We start from the raw sequence: 22,375 nt of genomic DNA, 5'->3' as shown, positions 1-22,375 counted from the left end.
TAAAGCAACTCCACTGGGAGCAGAAATGGGTACACAAATTTTCCAAAGTAATACAGTGAACAACATACTGAAATATGATAAAATAAAGTACGACCTTCAACTGAGAAAGTTGAAATCACAATTTCATGATCTAACTGAACCTGAGGGACAAAGAATCCCAAATAACTAGAAGAGTAGAATGCATTTAGCCATTACAGCTCTTTGGAGAATATGTAATATTTGCATAGTCCTGATTTTTTTTATTAATAAACAAACTTATTTAGATATATGCATTCCCTGGAAAAAAAAATTAAAAAGGAAAAGAGAAACGGCAACAGAAAACTTGAGGGTGGTCTAAGATGTCTGTCTTCTTTATGTAACCTTTTGCATTTTGTGTTTAAGAACTGACATTCCAAACGATTTTCTTTGGCTTTATGCCTGGAGTGAATACTGAGGCAGCAAATTAGGAATGCTTAAGAAGTCCCACAAAGAAAGATGTTTGCTGTGAAAGTGCAACTAATGTGACACTTGCACTGGAAGCTTCTTAGCTTGCTCAAATGATAAAAGATGGCATGGGTCTAGGTGGTGTAAGGGGACTGAGTGAAGACTGAAAATGCCATGTGCTGAGCTATACAAGATGTCTCCTGTGGCCAGCTAAGCTATCTGCCACTGTGACTGTGCTGATACTACCTTTTATTTCTCTTCCAGGGGCTAATTTTGTCACTCGGAAGATTAGCCGATCGGTAGCAAAGATTCACCTTGGACAGCTGGATTGTTTCAGCCTGGGCAATCTGGATGCTAAGAGAGACTGGGGCCATGCCAGGGACTATGTTGAGGTAAGCTGTGGGATTTTTTCTGAATCATCTTTGTGGAGGGGATAAGGCTTATTGCTGTAACTTCAGGTTATGGTCCACAGAGGGCTATCGCAAGATTTTTTTTTCCTGCCTATTGAGGTCTGTTAACTTTGTCTTGCTCTTGACTTCAGATTAGGGAATTTAGTAACACAGCAGTCTACCCCAGGCATGACCTGAACAGAAAAATAAATCTCTGGGTTTACATTCCTTGCCTGAATTCCTGGGGAAGGGGTCTGACTACAATGTGGATCTATTTTAGAGTATTTCTTCTATTCTTTTGACAATTTTTATGACCAATATTAAGATTTCAGCAAGATGCAGTATGACCTGATGTGAAAGATCCTGCTGGAGGTTGGTGACCTTTTTTAAATAAGGCAAAAATTATGTATATGTTAATAATCAAAGGCCTCTTTGGTTATACATTATAAAGCAGCATCACAACACAGTTGGGATGGCAGAAATTGGAACACATAAGCCTGCATCTAGTGTTTGAAATGTTTGTGTAGTCAGGATTTGTATCTAATTTTATTCTACCCATCTACTTAAGCAGACAAACAAACAATACCCCTGTATTGTATTACAAGCAGACATGAATGACCATGTAGGAAATATTGTCTTTTCCCCAGGAGATTTTTGTCCCCATTTTGGTGCTTAAAGTTTTCCTGTGGTCACTGTACTATTTCTGTCTTTTAATAATTCCTTGCTGGGAAACCGGATTTGACTTCACCATTCATTGATGTAGTTTAAAAAGATGACGACTGTTTGTTTTGGTTTTCTGTATTTCAAAGTAAGAAGTATCTCAGTAGGCAAAAGTCTGATTTTTATCATAAATTGAGACTTTAAAGGTAGAGTAAAAGCTGAGCTCTCAAATCTTCTTTACCATCAAAAAGAGCAAGAAAATAAAATCATAATACCTCGCTATAAAATGATGTCCTGGATGACATTAAGAAAGGTAAACAGCCGTATCACCTTGGTATCAAAAGGGTTACATCAGGCGAGTGAAGAAGGTGTTTTTTGGCAGCCACCTATAAATGAAGTTGTCTTTGGTTCTGTGCTGCATTTGCATGAGATGCTAAGGGCACCATGAGTGTAATGACTGTGCCTCCACAACTATGGTTTTATATTTGTGGCTACAGCATTAGATGAAGCAGTTAAACCAGTAACCCATCAGTCATCTTTTTAATGCATAAAACTATAGTCATGAGTGACCATAAAACCAGTTACCAAGTCTCAGCTGAAAGAAAGTAAAAGATAAGTCAAATAGAATGATCAGTTGCATGAACATAATGAATATGGTTTGATAACAGGCATTGGATATTTCATAAAGACTTCAGCTATCTCATTCCAACACAAATTGCACTAGATCATAAATCAAGGGATGAATCCTGAGGTCTTCTTTAAGGGAAATCCAAAATAATCCTCTCGTGCCTTCTGGGTTAGACCCTTGCCCTGTGTTCACAGAATCACAGGATGGGTCAGGCTGGAAGGTACCAGAATGGCTTATCTGGTCCAACCTTCCTGCTCAGGCAGGAATGAGATCCTAGAGATCATTGAACAGAATTGTGTCCAGACAGTTCTTGAATATCTCCAGTGAGGGTGACTCCACAGCCTCTCTGGGCAATCTGTTCCAGTGCATGGTCACCCGCACAGTAAAGTTCCTCCTCATGTTCAGGTGGAACTTCCTGTGTATCAGTTCCTTCTCTTTGCCTCTTGTCCTATTGCTTGGCACCACCAAGAGCCTGGATCTATCCTCTTGACACTCCCATCAGATACTGATAGACATTGATGGCATACATCCCCTCTCACTCATCTCTTCTCGAGGCTGAACAGGCCTAGCTCCCTCAGCCTATCAGGGCTATTATTCAAACCTTAAAAATCAAAAAGGAAATGAGAACAAGTCTATCCAGAAGGATGACTAGCTTTCAAGGCCTTTGGCCTCCAGAAGGAATGTAGTTTTCTGAGGTCTGTGGCATGAACACATGATTTTTGTGCAAGTAGCATTCCAGGCCTTTCAGCTACGCATCTTGGGCCTGTCCCAAAATCTTCTGGAAAGAATTCCTCGCTAAAATATAGCTCATCTTGAGTATTTCTCATCCCAGAGAGGTACCCCTTCAGATAATGGGAGAGTTATTATAAATTCTCTAATTCCCTGAGTATTGTGGAAATGTGGTTACAGGCAGACTTCTAATGGCTAAAAAATAAGGTAACTGGAAATAAACAATTATTTGAAGCTTTAATGGACTGGAAAGTAGGGCTTAGAGATTTAACGTTGTTCAAATAAATACATAGTATGTTAGAAAGCATGATCATATTTACAAGCATTTGGGGAGCTTCCTTAAGCATATGACTAAACACATAGGGATATATCTTATCCTCTCCATATGTAGCTTTAAATCCCATCGACATTAATACAAGTAACACATGTGCATATAGACTAGACCATGTACTGTGTTTTCTTTTTTCTTATTTCTTTATTAGGAATAATAATAAAACCATAAATACATTCTTTTTTTGTTGTTTTATGAAATATTATGGGTCAATTCCTGGCCTCATGAAAGTTGATGAGCAAACTCCCATTGACTTCATGGAGAGACAGTGTCCTGTATGTGTTGGACTTGAGAATGTCTGGTGGTTACAAAGCACAAGCAGAATTCATGACTCTTGGGCTTTGATTATATGAGTTTATTTGACTGCCACTGTGATTTTGGGCAAACTCCTTTGTATACAGTAAAACATGGAAGTGTGTAGGTGCCCACTGAGGGATGTGTTGAGGGTAGCAGATGATTCAGAAGTTTGAGGTTTAAACATAGATTCATATCAGTGGAGAGTAGTTGGAAAATGTGTTTGATCAGGATTTTGACTTGGCACTTGAACTGCCACCTGCAGGAACAGGGTACAGCAGCATTGTGCTGGTGAATGAAAACCGGGAAGTCCAGCTCTCTGGAAGAAAAGGATTCCATTCAGTGTTTGAAGAGAACAGAATAGAAATAAGTAGGCATTGAAAATTTTTGGTGTGGGATTATAAATTTTAACCTAAAATTAGTAACTCTCAACATATTGGCAGAAATTGCTGCTGCCTCTTGCTCTCCCTTTCTCCATTATTGGCTCTGCTGTGATCCAGCACAAATCTCATGAGATGGTGTTAGAGATGATGATCAATGCCACAGAGTTGGAAGAGGAAAAATAATGTATCAATGCTATTGACATAATGAAACTTCTGTGTACTATTTTGCTTTGTGAGGATAATATGCCCTTTATTTGCTGCAGACTACCTGCTGAGTATTTTCAATTATTAGCACTATGGCAAGCCTTAAGAGTACTGAGTTCAGTGCTGAGTACAGGGGAAGAATCACCCTTCTAGCCACACTATTGCTGGTACAGGCCAGGATACCATTGGCCTTCTGGGCCACCTGGACACACCAGCCTCAGTTGCTGAGCTGAAGCTTTTTCTTCCCATCCTTCAGTTTCCTCTCCATCACCCGCTGATGCTCAGGTTGCCTTCTGCAATTGCACTGGCCGTACCTCAGTCAAACAGCACAAATACTGCACTCATGAAAGCTGTGGAAAAGCCCCTGAATCTTGATCTTACCAAACTAAAAGAAGTCAAAGGTAACAGTTTTAATAGTCGTTAGTTATTCGTAGAGATCTGAAATATTTTCTCTTGCCTTCAATAGGCAGCAATCCAGTAGTATTTCAAGCAATAATTACAGAGGACTCATAATTGGGTCATAATTGGCTCCAATTCAATTAATTACATGTCTAGTCAAATGTTTAAAATTAGGTATGTGCCTACATTCATGGTGAAATCAGGGTGCATTTGATACTTAGAATGTATGGGAATTGGCTTCCATTAATTTATATTTAAATAATGTAAAAGAAAATCAAAGCAAAAGAGAACTGTTTATAAATAAGTAATATAGTAAGTTATTGTACAGGCCAGCCAAGCATATTGAGAAACCGTGAAACTGCTTAAAGAGAGAATATCCATCTTACCTTTTTTTTTTTTTTTAATTGGTGCTGGTGCTGATTCATACTTCAGTCTGTGATTAAAATGCACAAGAAAATATGCAGTAATTTTTATTGTCTTAGACCATTTTGCACATGTTGAAATTTAGATAGTAAAATCTAATCTTTGTTTAAATCTCTAGTCAGCATCACCTGGTCTTTCACTTATGATTTTTCTGTTTACCATTCTAATAGGCAGAAACTGACCCTTGGAAACGACTGCTACCACTGCTGTGGTGGGAAATCCCTTCCTGTATGTTTGTGTGTATGTCTAAATATAAAAGCTCTTGCCAGAAAGAATTATTTAAAATTTTACTTTACTCTTGTGCATAAGAAAAGGAGTCAGCCAGTAAGACTATTGGCCAAAGCGTTTCTAGTTTTGTGGTGTTGTTTTCTTGTAGCATTAAGGATGTGTTGTCTTTTGAGATACATTTTACCTTAGTCTGCTAAGACTTGAAGTTTTTTCTGAGTAATCCTTTCACCACCCCAGCTGAATTCTTGCTTGTGAGAGTCTTGCTTTGTTAAGGACTGTTGGTTATAAAAGGAAAGTCAGTTGTATCTGTCTGTGTAACTATCAATACCTCGTAGAGTTATGAGATTGGCTCATGAATTTAAGGCATGTTTCTAAATGGGGATTACCCTTTTGGTATGGACTGAAGTGAAAGAGCTTTTCCTTTCTTATTGCGTAGTTTTTAAGTTGAAAGTGAATATCTTCTAACAAAAGTTGAAAAATAATTTTAAACCCTCAGTAATGGGCTTGTTTCAGTATGAGGGTATAGCCATCCAGGTAAAGTGTACTTTGTGTATTTCCAAATGAGAACTTTTTCTTCTCATCAGCTTGTCTGACCTGGGATGACTAATGGCTCTATTAAGCCAAACTGGTCTTCAGATTAAATCAAATCTGCTCTAGATGGAACTGCTTCCCCCTAGGTGAAGTAATTGTGAGAGCAGCAGGACTTACAAGAACCTTAAGGAGAAAAGTTTGATAGACTGTGCTCCTTTGGAACAACTACTGAACATTCACAAAACTCTTGACAGGTACTTGCTGAAGCAGTACCTTTTCTAGAAGCATGTGTATCAAAGACAATGAGGCAATGAGTATTCCATCCCTGATTTTTCTAATAGTTTAAAAATCTTTAATTTAGAACTAAGTCTCATTCTGAAATGTTTTTGAGAAAGCAACATCTTCCCAAAGGAATTATGCACTTGCCAAGGGCAGAATATTTTTTGATTTCCTCATGTAAATATTTAGGACTTGTGGAGATAGGCGTCCAGGATAAAGGAAGTGACATTTGACCACAGTAATACATTCAATCATCCACCCAAATAATGACCCAGTTCTCAGGATACAATACAGCCTGCATAAGTGGTCACAGCACAGTCCCAGCTGGTTTCAAATGAAAGATGTGAAGTTCACCCAACACTAACCCACAGGCACTGGCACTGCAATACAGACTCTTCATGACACAACAAGAGTGCTGGAAGAGCAGATCCCAGAAGTAAAGATTGTCTTCCCTGGCTGAGTCTATAGGGGAAATACATAGATTAGTGGATTTCCAGGTCAATTAATGGTATCATTATTTTAGTAAGTTATTTTTACATGTTGTGCCTCAACTGAAATATTCCAAGCCTACAAAAGAGCTCGTCTTGATATGAGGTGGTAGATGGTGTCACTGGCCACCAAACAGATGTCTCCCCACCAGGTCTCTCATGCAGAATCAAAATAGGATTCTGTGACACACTGTTGTAATTTCTCTCTCTTTATTGCTGTCCAGGTAGGCTCCCTCAGCTCTGTAGGGCACCTGTGGCCCCACTTGATTTCTGGCTTCAGAAACGACTGTTTCATTTCTCTGGTTTTAGTTACAAACTTCAGAGTGGGACTGAAGACCAAACATTTTCTCAAAGGCTATATCTGTGCAGTGCCAAAATGAACTGCCACAAATTATAAGCATATAGTGAAGCTCTCATCAGTGTACATTTCTTCTCCATTCTCCCATACAAGCAGAGAAAAAGTTGAAATTTAAATAGTTATGTTTTCTTTTCGTTAGAGCATGATTTAGTGCCAGCAAAATGTAGGTATAATTCTCAACCATCTTCTTCCAGATTTTGAAAATATGGGCAAAGCTTCCCTTATGAAGAGAGAACTGTTTTAGAATAACCTCAATAGTGAAAGTTTTCCTTTTTAATGCTAAATAAAGGCTTACATTTTGGTAAATAAGACTGCATGCTAAAGGACGTTATAATGCATTTCTTTCAGTGCATGTAATTTAGATTAGACTTCTTGACTATTAGAAATAGTTGCAATTCTCAGCAGACTAACACACTATCATCTTAGTTTTACTCATGTGGATGATGTCTACAATAAAGAAAAACAAACCCAAACCAAGTCCTTTGTGGTTTTTGAAATGCTGAAGCCTGCAAATAATATGATTCTAAATAACTACAGCAAAAATGAGATAATCTGAACACACTTCATTCATGTGTGCATGCACACACAATACACAGCCTGTATAAATGTGTGCATGTGAATGTATGTTTCTGTACATGGATGGTTTCTGTGGAAATTACTTTCAGTTTCATGTAGTTTGAGAGGTCCATTTATGTGCTATTTTTTCTTTAAGTTTGAGGTGATTGATAGTAAGAGATTGTACAAGAAAGTAAGTCGTTTATTGCAATAGGCATGAATGGTCTCCATAATTAAAACATAAAAATGAGGAAAGAAAAATTTTTTAATTTTAATATATATATGTATTCTGTCTAATACACATCATATGGCATTGATTTCCAGCAATGGTGGACTGTAAGTCCAACTGTAATTGTTGTTAAACCTTTCAGAAAACTATCCTCATCTATTTCAGAACTGTAGCATCATTTTCCCCTTTTTATTTTCCTGCAGACATATTTTCTGTGAGGGAAGCACATATGTAAATAGATTTTTTTTCTTATTTACAGAGATTTTCCTTTAACTTTCTTTTTCAGCACTTTCATGTTTGACCTATTAGTGTTTTTAGGCTCTACAAAGCCAGGAAAAAGTGCTTTCCTCAGCAAAACCATCTGGTTTAGTTTCCTGTGCCTCAACAATGATATGTGTATTATTATCAAGGCCACCCCGGTGGTTTTCTGAGTGGTCTTGTTACAGCGGTGGTCTTACAATTCAGTTGGAGTGATGGAAAAGTTAGACTAAGGCTTCTTTCAAGTATAAGGTTTCCAAATTGATAAATTATGTATTGTTGTCATGTTTCTGACAATGACCTATTTTGCCATTGTGGCTTGAATGAAGTATCTCTTCCATCCAATAACACAATTACAGGAGTCCTCCTGATAAATTCTGCTTTTGCAGCCTGTTCTTCTTGAGAATACCAAATTAAGGTACTTTGCATAAATAACTGTAAATGTGTGCTGTGTTCCTATGATTTTAATTTTCTGCTCTGCCTGGCAACGTGTGAAAACCCAAGTAAAATTATGACTCCATAATTTAGGAGTTATCCTTTCACTTGTTCTAAGGCCTGTAGAAAGCATGTAGATGTCAGCAGAGAGGCTACGTAATGCAGTGTATGCACCATCATTGCAGTCCACCTCAGTGCATGCTGCAGGACAAGGTTTACTCATTAGCTGGTGGCAATGTTGCACCAGGGTGAAAACAAGCCAGACCTTAAACAAAAAAAAAAAAAGTCTGTTCCACCTTCCAGTCAGTCTTGTGGTGATTTTAACCTGGGGTAAGTCTAGATGAGACTGTGGGAAAGAGATGAATCTCATGAGGGAGATGGGATTGCCTGGACCCAGGGAGTGATGCACCAGACAGCCTGGTCAGGGCTGCAGCTGTGCCTGGAGGGAAACCACTACCGCACCATGGAATGGAGCGTGTTCACCATAGAGTGAATCTTCACAAAATTTAACAGCAAAGGTCTCACAAGTCTCTCTTCAGTGCTTGTAAATCAGGATTTTAACTTTTTTTTTTTCCATTGTATTCCACATAAAGTTTATGAATTGGGCAAGTTTAAGGAAAATGTGAAGGAAATGTTCTCATAAACATTCTCTAGCCTTCTGCATGCAGAATTTCAAATACTTACTCACAACAAGGAGACCCCTAGTTCATGGAAAAAATATTGAAGTTTAATACAAATGAAACGTATTTTTTAATCAGCTGAATCACTTCAATTGACATTTTTCCTTCCTTTCTTTGCTCCTTTTCCCATCGTGAGTGGGGGTTAAAAAAGGAAGGTAAAAAGCCAACCAGGTGTGTCCACATTTGAACCAAGAAATTTTTTCTCAGTCAGTTGGTATTTGGCAATATTTTAAAGAATGGGAAGCAGCATCTTTTATTGGTAAATGTTAGGCAACATTAAAAACAGGTACTGCTACCAGCCCCACCTGTAATAACGCAGATAGTTTCTCTTTATTAACTAATTTATGATTTATAGATTTATTTGAAGCTTAGAATAGTGTGCCACATTCTGAGAAAGCTCTATAGCATAGTTGGTTTGAATTTTAATAAGAGGGAAAAAAATCCCTTAAAACAGATCATTAAAATTTAATGAGGACATTTTTAAAACCCTATAATGGTTCAATTTACACTGGAAGTCAAAAATAGTTAATGGTGTTGTTATGTCTGTGTGGTAACATCCTCACTATACAGTAATTGTTTTCATTTGAAATTAAGCCAGTAAAACATCATGGGCAATGCATTCCTGAAGCCAAAGTTTTTAGTCCTCCAACTTCAGGTCATTTCACTGAAAGAAATGCTTCAGATAAATTAAAATGTCAGGGCTCACTTTTATTGTACTCTAGCTGTTAGTATTCTGTGCATTATTAAGAAGATTGGTTATCAGCAGAGTGACTGTTCTTTCCTGATCTGGGTATAGGAAAAAAACCCTTTTTTTTTTGCTTGCTTCAACGGGAAACATTCCCCAAACCCACAGGGTGCACTTAATATGCCACTTTTAGTTGTAGCAGAAATACTTGAATTTTAGCCGTAGGTGTTTTTGGATGAAGCGTTGACCTAACAACCAACATTGATGATCCAAAGATAGAGCAGCTGAACTTTCCAGTTGGCCTTCTTTGGCCCATTTTAAGCTTTCCCCGGAGATAGCTGACTTGGTTACCAGGTTAAGTACGTGAACAAAGCTTATTGTTGTCTTCTGCTTGACTCCTTTCTCTCTTCCTCTCAAAATCCACGTGATTTCTGCAGTGAGAGCAATTGTGTCTTTCTTCAGGAGTATGAGGAGCATTGCATTTGCAAGGTCAGTGAGTGACACTGGTGTTCTCTTGTCCCCTCTTTCCAGTCAGCTTGGCAGTGTGACTGGGATGTGTTTGCCTGAGGCCATCAAAGTGGAGAATGAAGTAAAAGTAGGGCCCTGGCATCGTCCAGTGCCTTGTAGCTTACGTGAGGGCTGTGCAAAACAGCTGCTGGTTCCTTCAAACCTTCCAGCACTTCCTTCTCTGAAGGAAGGTCGAGGCTGACTGAAGCAAGGGAGCCAAGCAGTTGTGCTTCCTCGCACACCCTGCAGATCCACAGCTCAGTTCCTGGTGTGAGCAACCTTGGCAGCCATTCCATTGCTTCTAGTGGAATAAGGATTTCAGTGGTGCTTCTGAAGTGAGTACGCCAACATATTTGCTTCCAAATTTTCTGCTGTGCAGTGGGAATAAAAGGATCTCTGGTAGTGGATTTGAGGAAGAAACCTAGGGGATCCATAACTATTCAGAGCAAATGTTGCCTCTCTGCAAGGACGAACTATTGGGATTTTTTTTGTAGAATTGAATGCAGTCCAAGCACATTGGCTTACTCTTTAGCTTTGATCCTAATAACAAGCTCTGTACTTTTTAGAAGCTGATAGTTTTTAGTGCAAATTGTGCATTATTATTTCTTGATCTGCAAATGGGTTGGATTCTTTTTTTATTTAATATGAAGTGGCTTTCGTTCTTCCAAGTGCACTTTACAGATTTCTTTAAGGAGCAATAAATTTCACTAGTAGAGCATGAACTCCTACTTCTGCCTTAACCTCTATCAAGTGAGATGTTACTCTACACAGTAATAGTTTATCAAGGCAACCCTAATGCTCTAATACAAGGCACACATGTTGCTTTTGACATAATGAAAAGTTGGTACAAATCATACGATCTTGCTGCTCTGTGCTTTATTTTACAAGAAAAAGTAATGCTTTGTGTTGCTAATGCAGTATATATCTTATGTAATACAGGCACATTTTCCCCTTCCTATTAATTTATTACGCTGCATTTTTTTCCAGATCAACATTACTTTTCCATGTCTGGTGGGAATTTCTCTCTTCGTCTGAGGTGTTTTAAATTCAACAAGTATAAGGTTTTTAATACATCATGTTCATTTTAAAGGGGAAGTAATTGACAAGGGAAAAATATTTTGTATAGCCTTTTCATTTTATTGCCAGTATTATTACTGATATCCAAGGTAGATACATACTAAAATTACTCCAAGTCTAAAACTGTTCATCTGCCAGATTACAAGCAGATTTTGGAATACTGGAGAGCTGTCAGGAGGTATGAGATAGAATGGACTTCCCCAGTGCACCGATACATGCATGTTCCACGTTTGTTTGATGTTTTATGTTTTATTTCAACCCATAACACCTTGTGACTCACATGCCCTATCCATGGTATGCACCGCTGGAATGTGTTTTTCTGAGTTGATAGCATTGGTAGCATAAGTGGTACTGGGTTGCAAGGGGGAGCCTGCCACAGAGCAGGGCTCTGCTGTGTTCTGTTTTCTGGGAATGCCAAGGTGGAGCACCAAGGAGCTTCCCTACCAAAAACCTCTTCTGGACTAGCTAATGCCTCATCTCCAGGAAAATCTTTCTTCTTTTTTTTTTTTTTTTTCCTTTTAAAGTGTTTTAAGAGCAGGTAATGGCAATTTAGAACTAGTGTTGGTTTAGGTGGTGCGTGTAAGTTCTTATGGTCTGAGCACACTTAATGTTAAGACTTTAATATTATGTACAGCACTTTAATGGCATCTAAAAAATACGGGTGCTATTTTAGAAAATATATTATTTGATCCAGATAACCATAAAGGGTAAGGACATGTGTGAAGTGCTCAAGCCCCAAGAGGACTGTAGGGCTGTGAGTTCCCTCATTGCCCCCTTGGAAAACCTGAGGAGTGACAATGCTGAAAACCAACTGCAAGAACTGGTTTGGAGTGAAATCTTCTAATAATATGATTATTGGCTTTGGTGGGACTTCATTCACTGTATCTTACATTTGTGCACAGGGAGGCCAGTGGAAGAAAAAGAGGCTCTGTGCCTGCCCAGACTTACGCAGTACTCCTGTGATAGGACAGCCACAATTTGGCTCTAAAAGTGACCTCAGGAGACATTAAAATGCCATTTTACACATTACCAATAAAATCAGGAAGCATAATAAAGAGTTTTCACCTGGCCTGCCCAGTGCCAGTTTTCAGTCTCAAGTTTGACAGTATGATGGAATTGGTGCACAACTGCCCACTCCTTGTAATTAAGTAAATTAGACTTTCCTTAGAGGAGGCCTTTTTCTTGCTGGTGTTCGTAAGGTCACATCTAAAGAAAGGCAGTGTAAAACCAACAGGAACATGTGTAAAAGTATAGCTTGCACAAGAAGTTTCAGTAAAAAGTCCTCCTAAACTGAAAGTAAATTTATCATCATTCTTACCACAATAATTTTGGAGTGATTACATAAAATAGTGTTAAATAATAGCAGAATCATGCACATTTTACATTTACTTTTAGAATACACTAAACTCAAGAGAAACAAGACTCAGTTCCCTTGGCTTAATTTATTCATATGAGGTTTGGGAACAAATTGTGTCATGAAATTGCATGCTGATGATAGGCAATTAGTTGCACTGATTTGTAGCAGTCTGATCATTTAAATACAATGTGTCATAAATATTTCAAGTCCAGGAAAAAAATCCAGATTTTGAAATCATTATCTTAAAAATGTCTTGGATGGTTGTTTATGTTCTGGAGCTGCTTGAAAAACAGTTGACTCCTAACCTAGCTGATAGTTTTATTAGAAGTATCTTAAAGTGATCCTTTTTGCTTAGATATGGTCTTTTGCTAGGACACTGGTTCATGTAAAGTCTCTTCCAGTGAAACAGTCTAACTTGTCAGTGCAAATTCTGTCTTGGTTTTAGAAAGTACTGCTGGAGCTTACAGTGTTACTACACTTTCCTGGAAGGAAAAATCACACACACTTTTCTATTTCCTGAAGGCAGATAAAGCTGGAAAATAAAACTGCCTGTAAGCAATGGCAAAACGGTGGTGCTCAGGATGAAAGCTAGGATCTGGAGTCCCACCCAGAACCAACTCCCCAGCAGCAAAAAGAAGCACTGTCTGGCAGAGAAAAGCAAATTTATACTCAGGGGTACCACAGCTGATGGAAATAACACTGCATCCTTGTGTTGGGGGGAATGTGAGAGCAATACAAGATGGGGACTAAGACCCCAGTTTATAGGGGAATGCTGTGCTCTCATCCCTTGCTCTCAGGCCAAAGTGAGCCACCAGCTGCCGCTGTGCTTGATTCTGCCTGTGAAAGGAGACTGAAGTTCTTTAGCCTGAGTGGGTCACAAAACAAAACCACACATACAAAGTAGCAGGCATTTGCATTAGATGTTGATGATTTGTTTTCTTACAGAGTGAAGAGAGATGAGGGAAGGATGTGCTCAGTGGACAAGTTTGACTTGAGAATTGTCCTTAACACTAATTAGACTTCTACTCTTGAAATGAAAAGGGGCTGCCTCTGCAGGATCCCATTTACTGGCTTACAAATATTCTGCATTTCTGCAGAATTAGTAATTTTGTATTGGGCACAGAGAGCCAGCTCAGACTGCCCACTTGGTTAGGGAAGAAGACAGCAAATGCAGGTTCTCTGTGTAACCTCACAGCACAAATAGGCCTGTCAGCCTACTGCTGGTAAAATAATCTTTTTACAGATGACAAAACTAGTCACTAGTGCTGCAGATTAGACTGAGAATACCCCTGCAGTTGTTTCTAATTAGCAGAAGACCCAAGTGTAGCGGGTTGGGTTTGTAGCCGGGCGGAAACACCAATTTAGTGTAGTGGTTTGGTCCAAAATACTCATTACTGTTTACCTTCTGTGAGACAACAATTAGGAGAAACGCAAAGCAGGCACCAAACTTGAAAGAATATAAAGAAGTTTATTAACAGACCTAAAAGCAGAAAAAAAAAAATCATACCACACCTTCAGAACTCTTCTCCTCCCCACACCTTTCTCCCTTCTCCCAGCGACAATGTAAAAAGACAACCCTTAAGATGTTCAGTCTGTTTACCACTTCCATAAAAACCTTGTTCAGTCCATTTAGGAAGAGGAGTCTCTCTTGCTCATGCTATGAAAGCATTATCACCACGAGACAGCCGCCCAGGTTGGTTCTCTGCTCGCATGTGAGTCCCTTCCCACAACTTGCAGCTTTTCCCACAACTGCTTTTGAGGGTCCACTCCTGAATTATTGGGGTATGAATTTAAGGTTGAGCCGTTCAGAAACAGAAGTTCTCTTCACCCATCTCTGGGAGCATTTCATCTCTAAGAACAGAGGCACTCCTCCTTCCCTGGGAGCAAAGGGTCTTCCTCATCTTCATCTCTAGGACTATCTCTGGGAGCATCTCTAGGAACTGAGGTTTTCTCCTTTCCCATTTGGAGCAAAAGTCCTCATTGCTTCCATCTCTCCCTGTTCAAATTGTCATGAAATTACAGCTGCGTCAGCATCTGCCTATCTCAGCGCAGGTGCTTTTGCTTTCAAGTACAAGTTGAACGCTCCGCCCCCCATGCCTTCATGAAATTACAATGGGTGGTCTGACATATCATAGCTTCACAACAGAATTTCAGCTTTAAGCATCTCCTCTTTCTCTTCCCTCAGGTTTTTAGCTCTTCACAGCACTAAAAGGGTTAATCTCACCCAGGCCTTGCAGCTGGAATGTCGCTTATCGCTGTTGGTCACATGATCTCTGCCGGACAGCAGGGCAGCTTCAGCTGAATCTTGGCAGCACTGGAGAGGGGGAACCGAGCCGTTCCGGCTGCCCACAGCAGGGCTGTGGGGGTGTTCCGCAGGTGGAACAGGGCCCATCAGCTCCAGATGGCTGTGGCCTGGCCCAGCCTGGCCCAAGCAGGGCCTGGGCTGGACCCGCTGGCCCCCACACGGGGCCCGCAGCCACCTGTCCCAGCGCCGGAAACGAGAGAGAGCTGGGGGGGGGGAGGTTTGTCTATTCTTAAGTGTGGATCATAAAGGCGGTCACACTTTTAAGTGGCTTAAAGAATTGTCCATATTCAAACTGGCCAGCTGATAGGTTCTGTCAGGTCACAGAGGAAGCTGTAAGCACCCCTTTGCAAGAACATCACTTCTGGGACTATGCTTGCTGACCCATGACACCAAGTGATCTTCAACTTTGAATCCTACTGCTTACCTGCATGGTGGCAAAGCACACAGCTGGACTGTGGCCTTAACTTACACAGGCATCTGATCAACCATGTACGGTAGACCTTTCTTCCAGATTTCACCCTGAAACTTAAAAATTAACACATAGATGCCTTTTTATTAATGTCATCAGTCCCTTGGGTGTAATCTTTTTAAAGATGATGCATATAATATTTTCATACCCAGTTTGTGTCCTGCTCTGCTTTGCGATGCCACAGATGCCTTGAAGCAAGCCTGCATGTGCATGCATGGGTTGCTGCTCCTTCTGTCTTGTGTTATAGGGTATAACAGGAGTGCAAGGCTGTGTGTGGGAACTATTGGGATAGCATCTGAGGTGTTACTGAAATTTTAATAGCATCAGGTGCCCAGTCTTTCACAAAAACATCCTTTTCTGCTAGAGGTTTGTTATCAAAGCCTGATAGGTGTCTGCAAATATAAAGTACCAGATTTTTTACACTAATTTTTTTTTTCCTTTTCAGTTGCTGGAACTTCATTTTTTCTTCTCTTTTGATAGAACTATAAATCCCCATAATTATAGGAGAAAAAAACACAACAAAAAAGACTGAATTTCAGTTGGTGAAAAGAAAATACAAGAGTGGGATACATAAGGCTATTTGAGTTTTTAACAAAAATACTTAAAGGAAAACAACAAAATTACTTGTTCCCATTAGAATTTTCAAGATACTAAGTTCCTTTGCATGTATACACAGCAGGAATTAATTGGAAGTAACTGCAATAATATTCAGAAAACACTTGCCAAGTTGTCTGTTCAACAGAATTTGAATTAAAACAGACCAAGTAAAGGGCCTAAGAGAGCAGGCCTACCCTCAGAAACAAGAAAGATTTATACCTTGAATAGATTGGATTTGTTATTCAGTGGCTCCTGTTACTGTGATGGTTGTTGCTTTATTTAGATGAACAGTTTGGCTCTGACTGCCTTTGTTCCTGCTGTCCAGAAAACTTGGCACGTTTCATGTCGTGCACAGTGCTGTTTGAGAGGGAGACCTGTAAAAGGACATCCACCCAAGGCGAGCTGGCAGACAATAGCAGAACATCCTTTTCTTTGGAAGCGACTCATCAGGAAAGCATTGGTCCTGCCTCTGTATGTAGCTGAATGCAGATGAGAGGCATGATTAACACTAATGAGTGACCAGGGATTTATTGTTTACTTAGAGATAAGGCATGAGCTTCCTTCGTTGGCACTTTCTGCCGAATTGTTTGATCCTAGTTCACAAAGTCTTTTAATATTTGTTGTTGCTCATTTTGATAGGGGTAGTTGTTGTTGCTTTAAGTGATTTCTTTCACCAAATCTTTTCATCGCTTGTGCTTATTTTATTTTATTTTTATTGTAAATTGTCTGAGCTGTTTGTCATTTGGTCCACAGTACTCTGGAGGTCCTTTACGTGCATCACATGTTCTGCATCCAACAGTGCTTTTTCTGTTCAGTTCTTGCCCTCCTCCCCAAAGCTGAAATAAATCAAAGTAGGTTGAGACTCAGTCGCAATAAATCAAGACCTGTCCAAAACTGGAGCCTGCCCAGTCAAAATGTCATAGCTTGGCTTTCACTGAGGATTAATTAAAGGCCTGATATAAAGCCCAGATGTGCTTCAGGAGAGTAGCAAACTGCCTGGTGGTGGCTATGCTAAAAACCAAGTCTCCCCATGAATCTGCCCACCCAAGAACATGGAGGAGGATAAGGCTGAGGAACAGGGAAGAAGGGAGGGGAGGGGAGGAAAGGAGTAAACTGAGTCAAGCATGATTTTATAGCATCTATGTTGGCAGAAAACAAGACGAGCTCTATGCTAGAGCACCTCTGAAAAAAATACAAAGCCTTCAGCCTCAGAGAATGCAATTGTTAAAATGTTCAGCATTAATCGGGAGTGGGATAAAACCAACACAGTGAGTGAACTTTTGCACTTTTTATGGTCAAAAAAAAAAAAAAAAAAAAAATATATATATATATATATATATATATATATATTTGGCCTGCCCAGTGACTGAGCTTGCTCAGTGCCTGTTTTACATTAAATTCCTGAAACTCATCTTTACTAAAATAGTTTAGCTGAAGATTCCTGTGGCTCTGATAGGGACAGATATGGAAATGTGCATGTTTCTAAATTCAGTATATTTAAATATAAATATATAAAATACACTCAACTTACATGCTGCTTGCATTATGGCCTTTGTAATACTCCAGCTTTGGTTCCAGAGGTACAGTGATTTAACTGAGCAGTGTGCATGGAATGACCCCTTTTACAAAAGACAGGCACTTAAAGAGTGTTGCAGATCATTTGTGGGACACAATATATGGTTATTCTCACTCTCTTTTGCAGGCATAGAAATAAAATTTCCTGGGGGGGAAAAATAATTAAAATAATAGTACCTCATTGTTTGTATTGAATTAAATGATTTCCTGAATAAGATTAGTCCAACATTTAATGTCATAATTGGTTTCATTTTCTTTGAATGTGCTGCATGTAAGTAATGAGTACATACACATGCTCTGATGAGATGCAGTGTTAAGTTTTCTTAGACCTGCGCGAGTGGTTCTGGGATGGCAGGAGAAATCTGCCAAGCAGTGCTGTTCTATGCTCTTCAGTCTGATGTAGTGAGTCACAGTTTATGCAGCAGTCAGTTTTGATGCCCTGGATATTCCTAGGTATGGGATGTTTCTATGCACATGTATGTGATAGACTTGTGTATTCATTTACTTAGATATCTTCTTAGAGACATGACATCTTTTCTAGTCTGGCTTCTGCCCAGATTAAATGAGTGTCACCTTGCAAAACAGGCAGAAAAGCAGGAGATAAGGAGCTGGACAAGAGGCATAGATTAATGTCTTATTTCTGCAGAATGTGAGCCAAGAGTCTATCAGTTCCTTGTTAAGGCCCCAAGAAGGTCTGATGAAAGCCAGGGCTTGAGGGAAGTTTGGTGTCAGGTTTTCCAGTCCTGCTGCCTCTGTGGCTTGTCCTTTCTTCACATAGTAGATATGTGTTCGTGCCACCTTGGCAAAGCAGAACCACGGCAAGCCTTGGCTGTGACACGCACGTCAGATGGTTAGCGAGTAACAGGTTTTGCTCTTCTGCAGTCCTCCTCCTGTGCAGTGAGGAAAAACCCTACTGAACCTGGTACTTTCCTCTGCGGAGTCATTGCGCCTCAGAGAAATCTGCAATGCTGGTTGGGTACACACTCCTCCATAGGTCACCAAAGGACAGATTACACTATGTTTCCTCGTGCATGGTCCTGTCTCTAAAGGAGCACTCAGCATTATTCGAGCCACCTTCAGTCTGCCTGCTCATTTCCCAAGACTTTGCTGCAGTCCCTTCGTGTTTTCAGCAGTCTTGATTTTCACATGCTGTCCATTTGGTTCATCAGATTTCACCTACACTGTCCTCCTCATACCCTACTTCTTCCAACAGTAGTTCCACTGTAGTTATAGTCTCTTCCATGCTCCCAGATGATGTGTTCACCACACCTGTTTCAGGTGGCAGACCCTTCATGGATCTCACTGATATTGCTGCAATTATTGCTACTAGTTGCAGGTGCTAAAAGAGTAAATATGCCAGGAGTCTTAATTGGTGGTTCACTGAGGAGAAGGTCCCTGTCAAGTTGCAGTGGTTGTTAGTTTCAGGGTATAGTAGGCATGGGGCTGCACCATGAGGGTGACAGGCTGTGTGCTGACAGTAACCCCAGCACAAGCAGTGCCCTCATCAACTGGGGCACTGTCCTGCAGTATCTGAGCTGGATGGGCAGAGATGGGTGAGGATATGAAGGTCTCATTGACAGCCCCAGAAAAGGCAAGGTGATGAATCAAGTTTGGAGTTCATCCAGGGTTCCAGTCAGGAGCAATAGAAGGGACCAGAGACAATCCAGGAGAGACAGTGAATGAGCCAGTGTATCAGAGAACAGGACAGGACCCTGACAGTATGTTGTCAGAGCAAGAAGGGAGAAGGGGAAACTTTTTGTGGAGTACTTGTGCAGTGAAGGAAGTGAAGGAGCCACCACCGGAGTACACTTGGTTTAGCTAATCAATAATAAAATGTAACTGGAGGTAGAATGGGAAAGGACTGACATTTCATTTTAATTAAAGTAGGGGGTTGACCCAATTAACACCAAATTACAGTGTTTCTGTGCCCCAGCCTATTGGGTGGTAGAGAGAAGCCCTGTGCGTCCGTTTGCTCTGGAGACAGGGAGTCAATGTGCCTTGTGGGGCTGCTTGCCTCTGGGAACAATGGTTGGCTTTCAGGCTGCCAGTCTGGCCCTGGTGCTCCAGCTCCCTTCTGCTCTTGGGGACTGCTGTAAAGTCATGTTTGGGAATGCATTACTGTGTGTGGGAAAGCCTGGACCAGAGAGCACCAGAGGAAAGAAACTTAGGGCTCGCACAGGGAGCTAGGTTTTGTGACACCCATCCTGCAGAGCTTTACAAGAGAGAAACACATACAAGATGCTCTGCTGTGGTCTTTCCTCATGGCTGTATCATTTTTAGTCTGTAATTTCCTATAAAAATTTCACTGTAGGTTTAAATTTAGCAAAGCCCACCAAAGTCTGGGAACTTCCTAAGATTCTTGCGTGTAACAAATTTCAACAAAGTTCAGCCTTTGAGCCAGGATTAGAAAACACTGAGAAAGCTCTGCTAAATTTAAATACCTGCTTTAGGTTTAAATGTCTTTGCAAGCTGTTACTTCTGAACGCAAGCTATGCTTTTGCTCTGTGTGTAAAGGAAAGGGGGGAAAAAAGTTTTAAAAGGCTAAATGGTTTAAATTTGACAATTAGCTACTGTACATGCTCAGAAGCTTCCCCAGCTTTCCCCTCAACCCATGTTTTCTTTATCTCCTGGGTGGTCCCTACCATCCCTGTCCATTCTTCTGAGATCCCATCCCCCCTTTTCCTCATCTTCACCCTCCCTGTGAAGGAGGCCCTCTCATCGCAGTCACCATCCTTCCTGCTGGGAAGGCTGAGACCCCTTTGGGAGGCAGCCAGGGATGTTCTTTATTTCATACTTGCAGAACCAAAGAGAGATGAGCAGTACAGAAGATAAGACAACAGCTTTCTAGTGTGAGAAGTAATGCTGAATCTTGAACCTCTTAGTGCTGGGCCCTGATGAACAGCACAAGGAATGCGTCCTGGCTGTCAGGGACACTGGGGGGTTTGTCCTTAGCACTTTTGGAAATAAATCTTTTCTTCTTTCCTTTGAGAACTGGCAATTCAATTGATGCAAGTCAAACCCATTCAAAGCTGTAGAATTATGCTAATTTACGATGGTTGATCAGCTCTCTAGAGTAAGGTAGATGCAGAACCATTAACCTGTAGGTGGACAGTTTTCCATATCCTGTTTGGATGGTAGAATGCTTATTAGCCTGGATGGTGTGTGTCCGTGAGGCAAACAGACAAGGAAGTTGTGTGTACTGTGCAGCTAGTTTGTCTTCATGGTGGGACTCTGAAAGCAACTGGACCCTTTTCATCAAACTGTATCCGCTCGGGAGATCTGCCTCACTTAAATCAGGATAATTATAGTAGTACGGTACTTCTTCCCATCTCCCCTGCAGCCTGGAGGCACTTAGGTCTGTGTAAAGACATGGTAGCAGACCTTGTCCTGGGCATACCCAGGCCAAACTTCTTGGAAGATGCATTATTGACTTCTGTTAGAGCCACTGAGGAAGAATTTTGCAGGGCTGAAAGCAGAAACAAATTCTCCTCATTTTCTCATCACAGTCTTGGTGACATGCTGAACTGTTCCTGTTGACTTGAAAACCCAGGGGAAGGCATTGTCTGAGGGGTTATTTTTGCCACTAAGGGTAGTAATAATGCGATTTTTGGAAGGTGTAAGTAGTACCTACAGTATGGAAATTGCTTGGTGTAACTTACATTCATCTTGAAACCACAGAGTGTGTGTGTGTGTGTGTGTCTGTCTGTCTGTCTGTCTCCCAGCTCCATCAGGTCAGTAAGAGTGTTTAAAGGCTATTTTTTATCTTTGCTTCAGACTTTATTGCATACAACTCATAAAATCATGAACATCCTAAACATATGCATGATGGGACCTTAATTTGAAAATGTATGTATTAAAAAAATTTCACTTGAAGTGAAAATGTCTCACAATACTATTTCCCCATTTCCTTGCCATTGAACACAATTGTATTGGTGTAAAATGCTTATTACTGTAATAATTAAGGAATTAATGGCTTACAGAACTTCAGTGCAATGTGATCAGTCAATCACTTGGCCTGTGGTGTCTCTGAACTTTTCACTGTGTAAGATATTATACTGTATTTGCTTAATGCAATTATGGAATAATCCTTGGTCTAGTTTCCTGGAACAATACAAACAGCCTTTTCTTCTCTCCATGTGTTCCTGGTTTACTGCCTAACTTGGAAGGGAGGTGTGTTTGTGAACTTTTGTTTCACTTCACACTAGGGTCCAATTCCAGCCTATTTCTTATTGGATTTTTGTTTTGAAACTGTTTGTACTCCATTATCAGCCCAATGTGCATTTTGTTGAAATCTCATCCTAGAGTTTTATCTAACTGGATGAAGATTGAAAGAAATATTAATTTCATTATATAAAAGCGTTAATAGTGTTGTCTTTTTTTTCCCCATTTTACTTTTAAACTCTTTGTGCAGGTAGTGGATTTCATGTTGTCTTCAGTTTGAAATTACTTAACATTTTTGTTAGAGTTTGGGCAAATCCAAAATCCTGCATCTGACTAGCCCTGTATTCAAAGCAGATCAGTCTGGAGCAACATTTTGTATTCAGTGCCTATGTCCAATTTAAGAAGACTGGGTTAAATTTCTATCCAACATGTTAGGATACTACTCTGGGTCTAGCCCCCCATTATTCTCTCTTCCTTTGAAACTTCTTGGACTGTGTAAGAGAGGGCGAAGGGGATTCTCTGAAGATATTTTTTGAACATAAATTTGAACTGAAAAATATTTTGGAGTTTTTTTTATAATTGAAAATTGTTGCTTCTATTAAAGCTCAAGGACTCCTCTAATATTTTTATGATCTGGATATATTTTGAAAAAAGAAAGTAATTGGAAAATGTTGGATATGCTGTAACCACCATCTGCCTCTGCCTTAAAAAATGTGCATCGTTCCATACACACATTTT

General features: G+C 40.1%; 1 protein-coding gene across 2 annotated transcripts in view; it reads left to right on the top strand.

The window, feature by feature from the left end:
• Positions 1–22,375, top strand: part of GMDS (GDP-mannose 4,6-dehydratase) — a 412,680-nt gene that overhangs the window by 183,563 nt on the left and 206,742 nt on the right. For both annotated transcript variants that reach the window (XM_042049040.1, XM_042049039.1), the window contains exon 7: positions 688–815. In XM_042049040.1, the coding sequence (XP_041904974.1) occupies positions 688–815 (128 nt within the window). The remainder of the gene's footprint in view (positions 1–687; positions 816–22,375) is intronic.

The sequence above is a fragment of the Corvus kubaryi genome, unplaced genomic scaffold (assembly GCF_017639235.1).
Source record: "Corvus kubaryi isolate FWS band 111438036 unplaced genomic scaffold, C.kubaryi_AGA036_p1.0 69, whole genome shotgun sequence".
NCBI classification, from domain to species: Eukaryota; Metazoa; Chordata; class Aves; order Passeriformes; family Corvidae; genus Corvus; species Corvus kubaryi.
The sequence above is the reverse complement of the archived record's forward strand: the minus strand, read 5'-3'. Positions and strand labels throughout refer to the sequence as shown.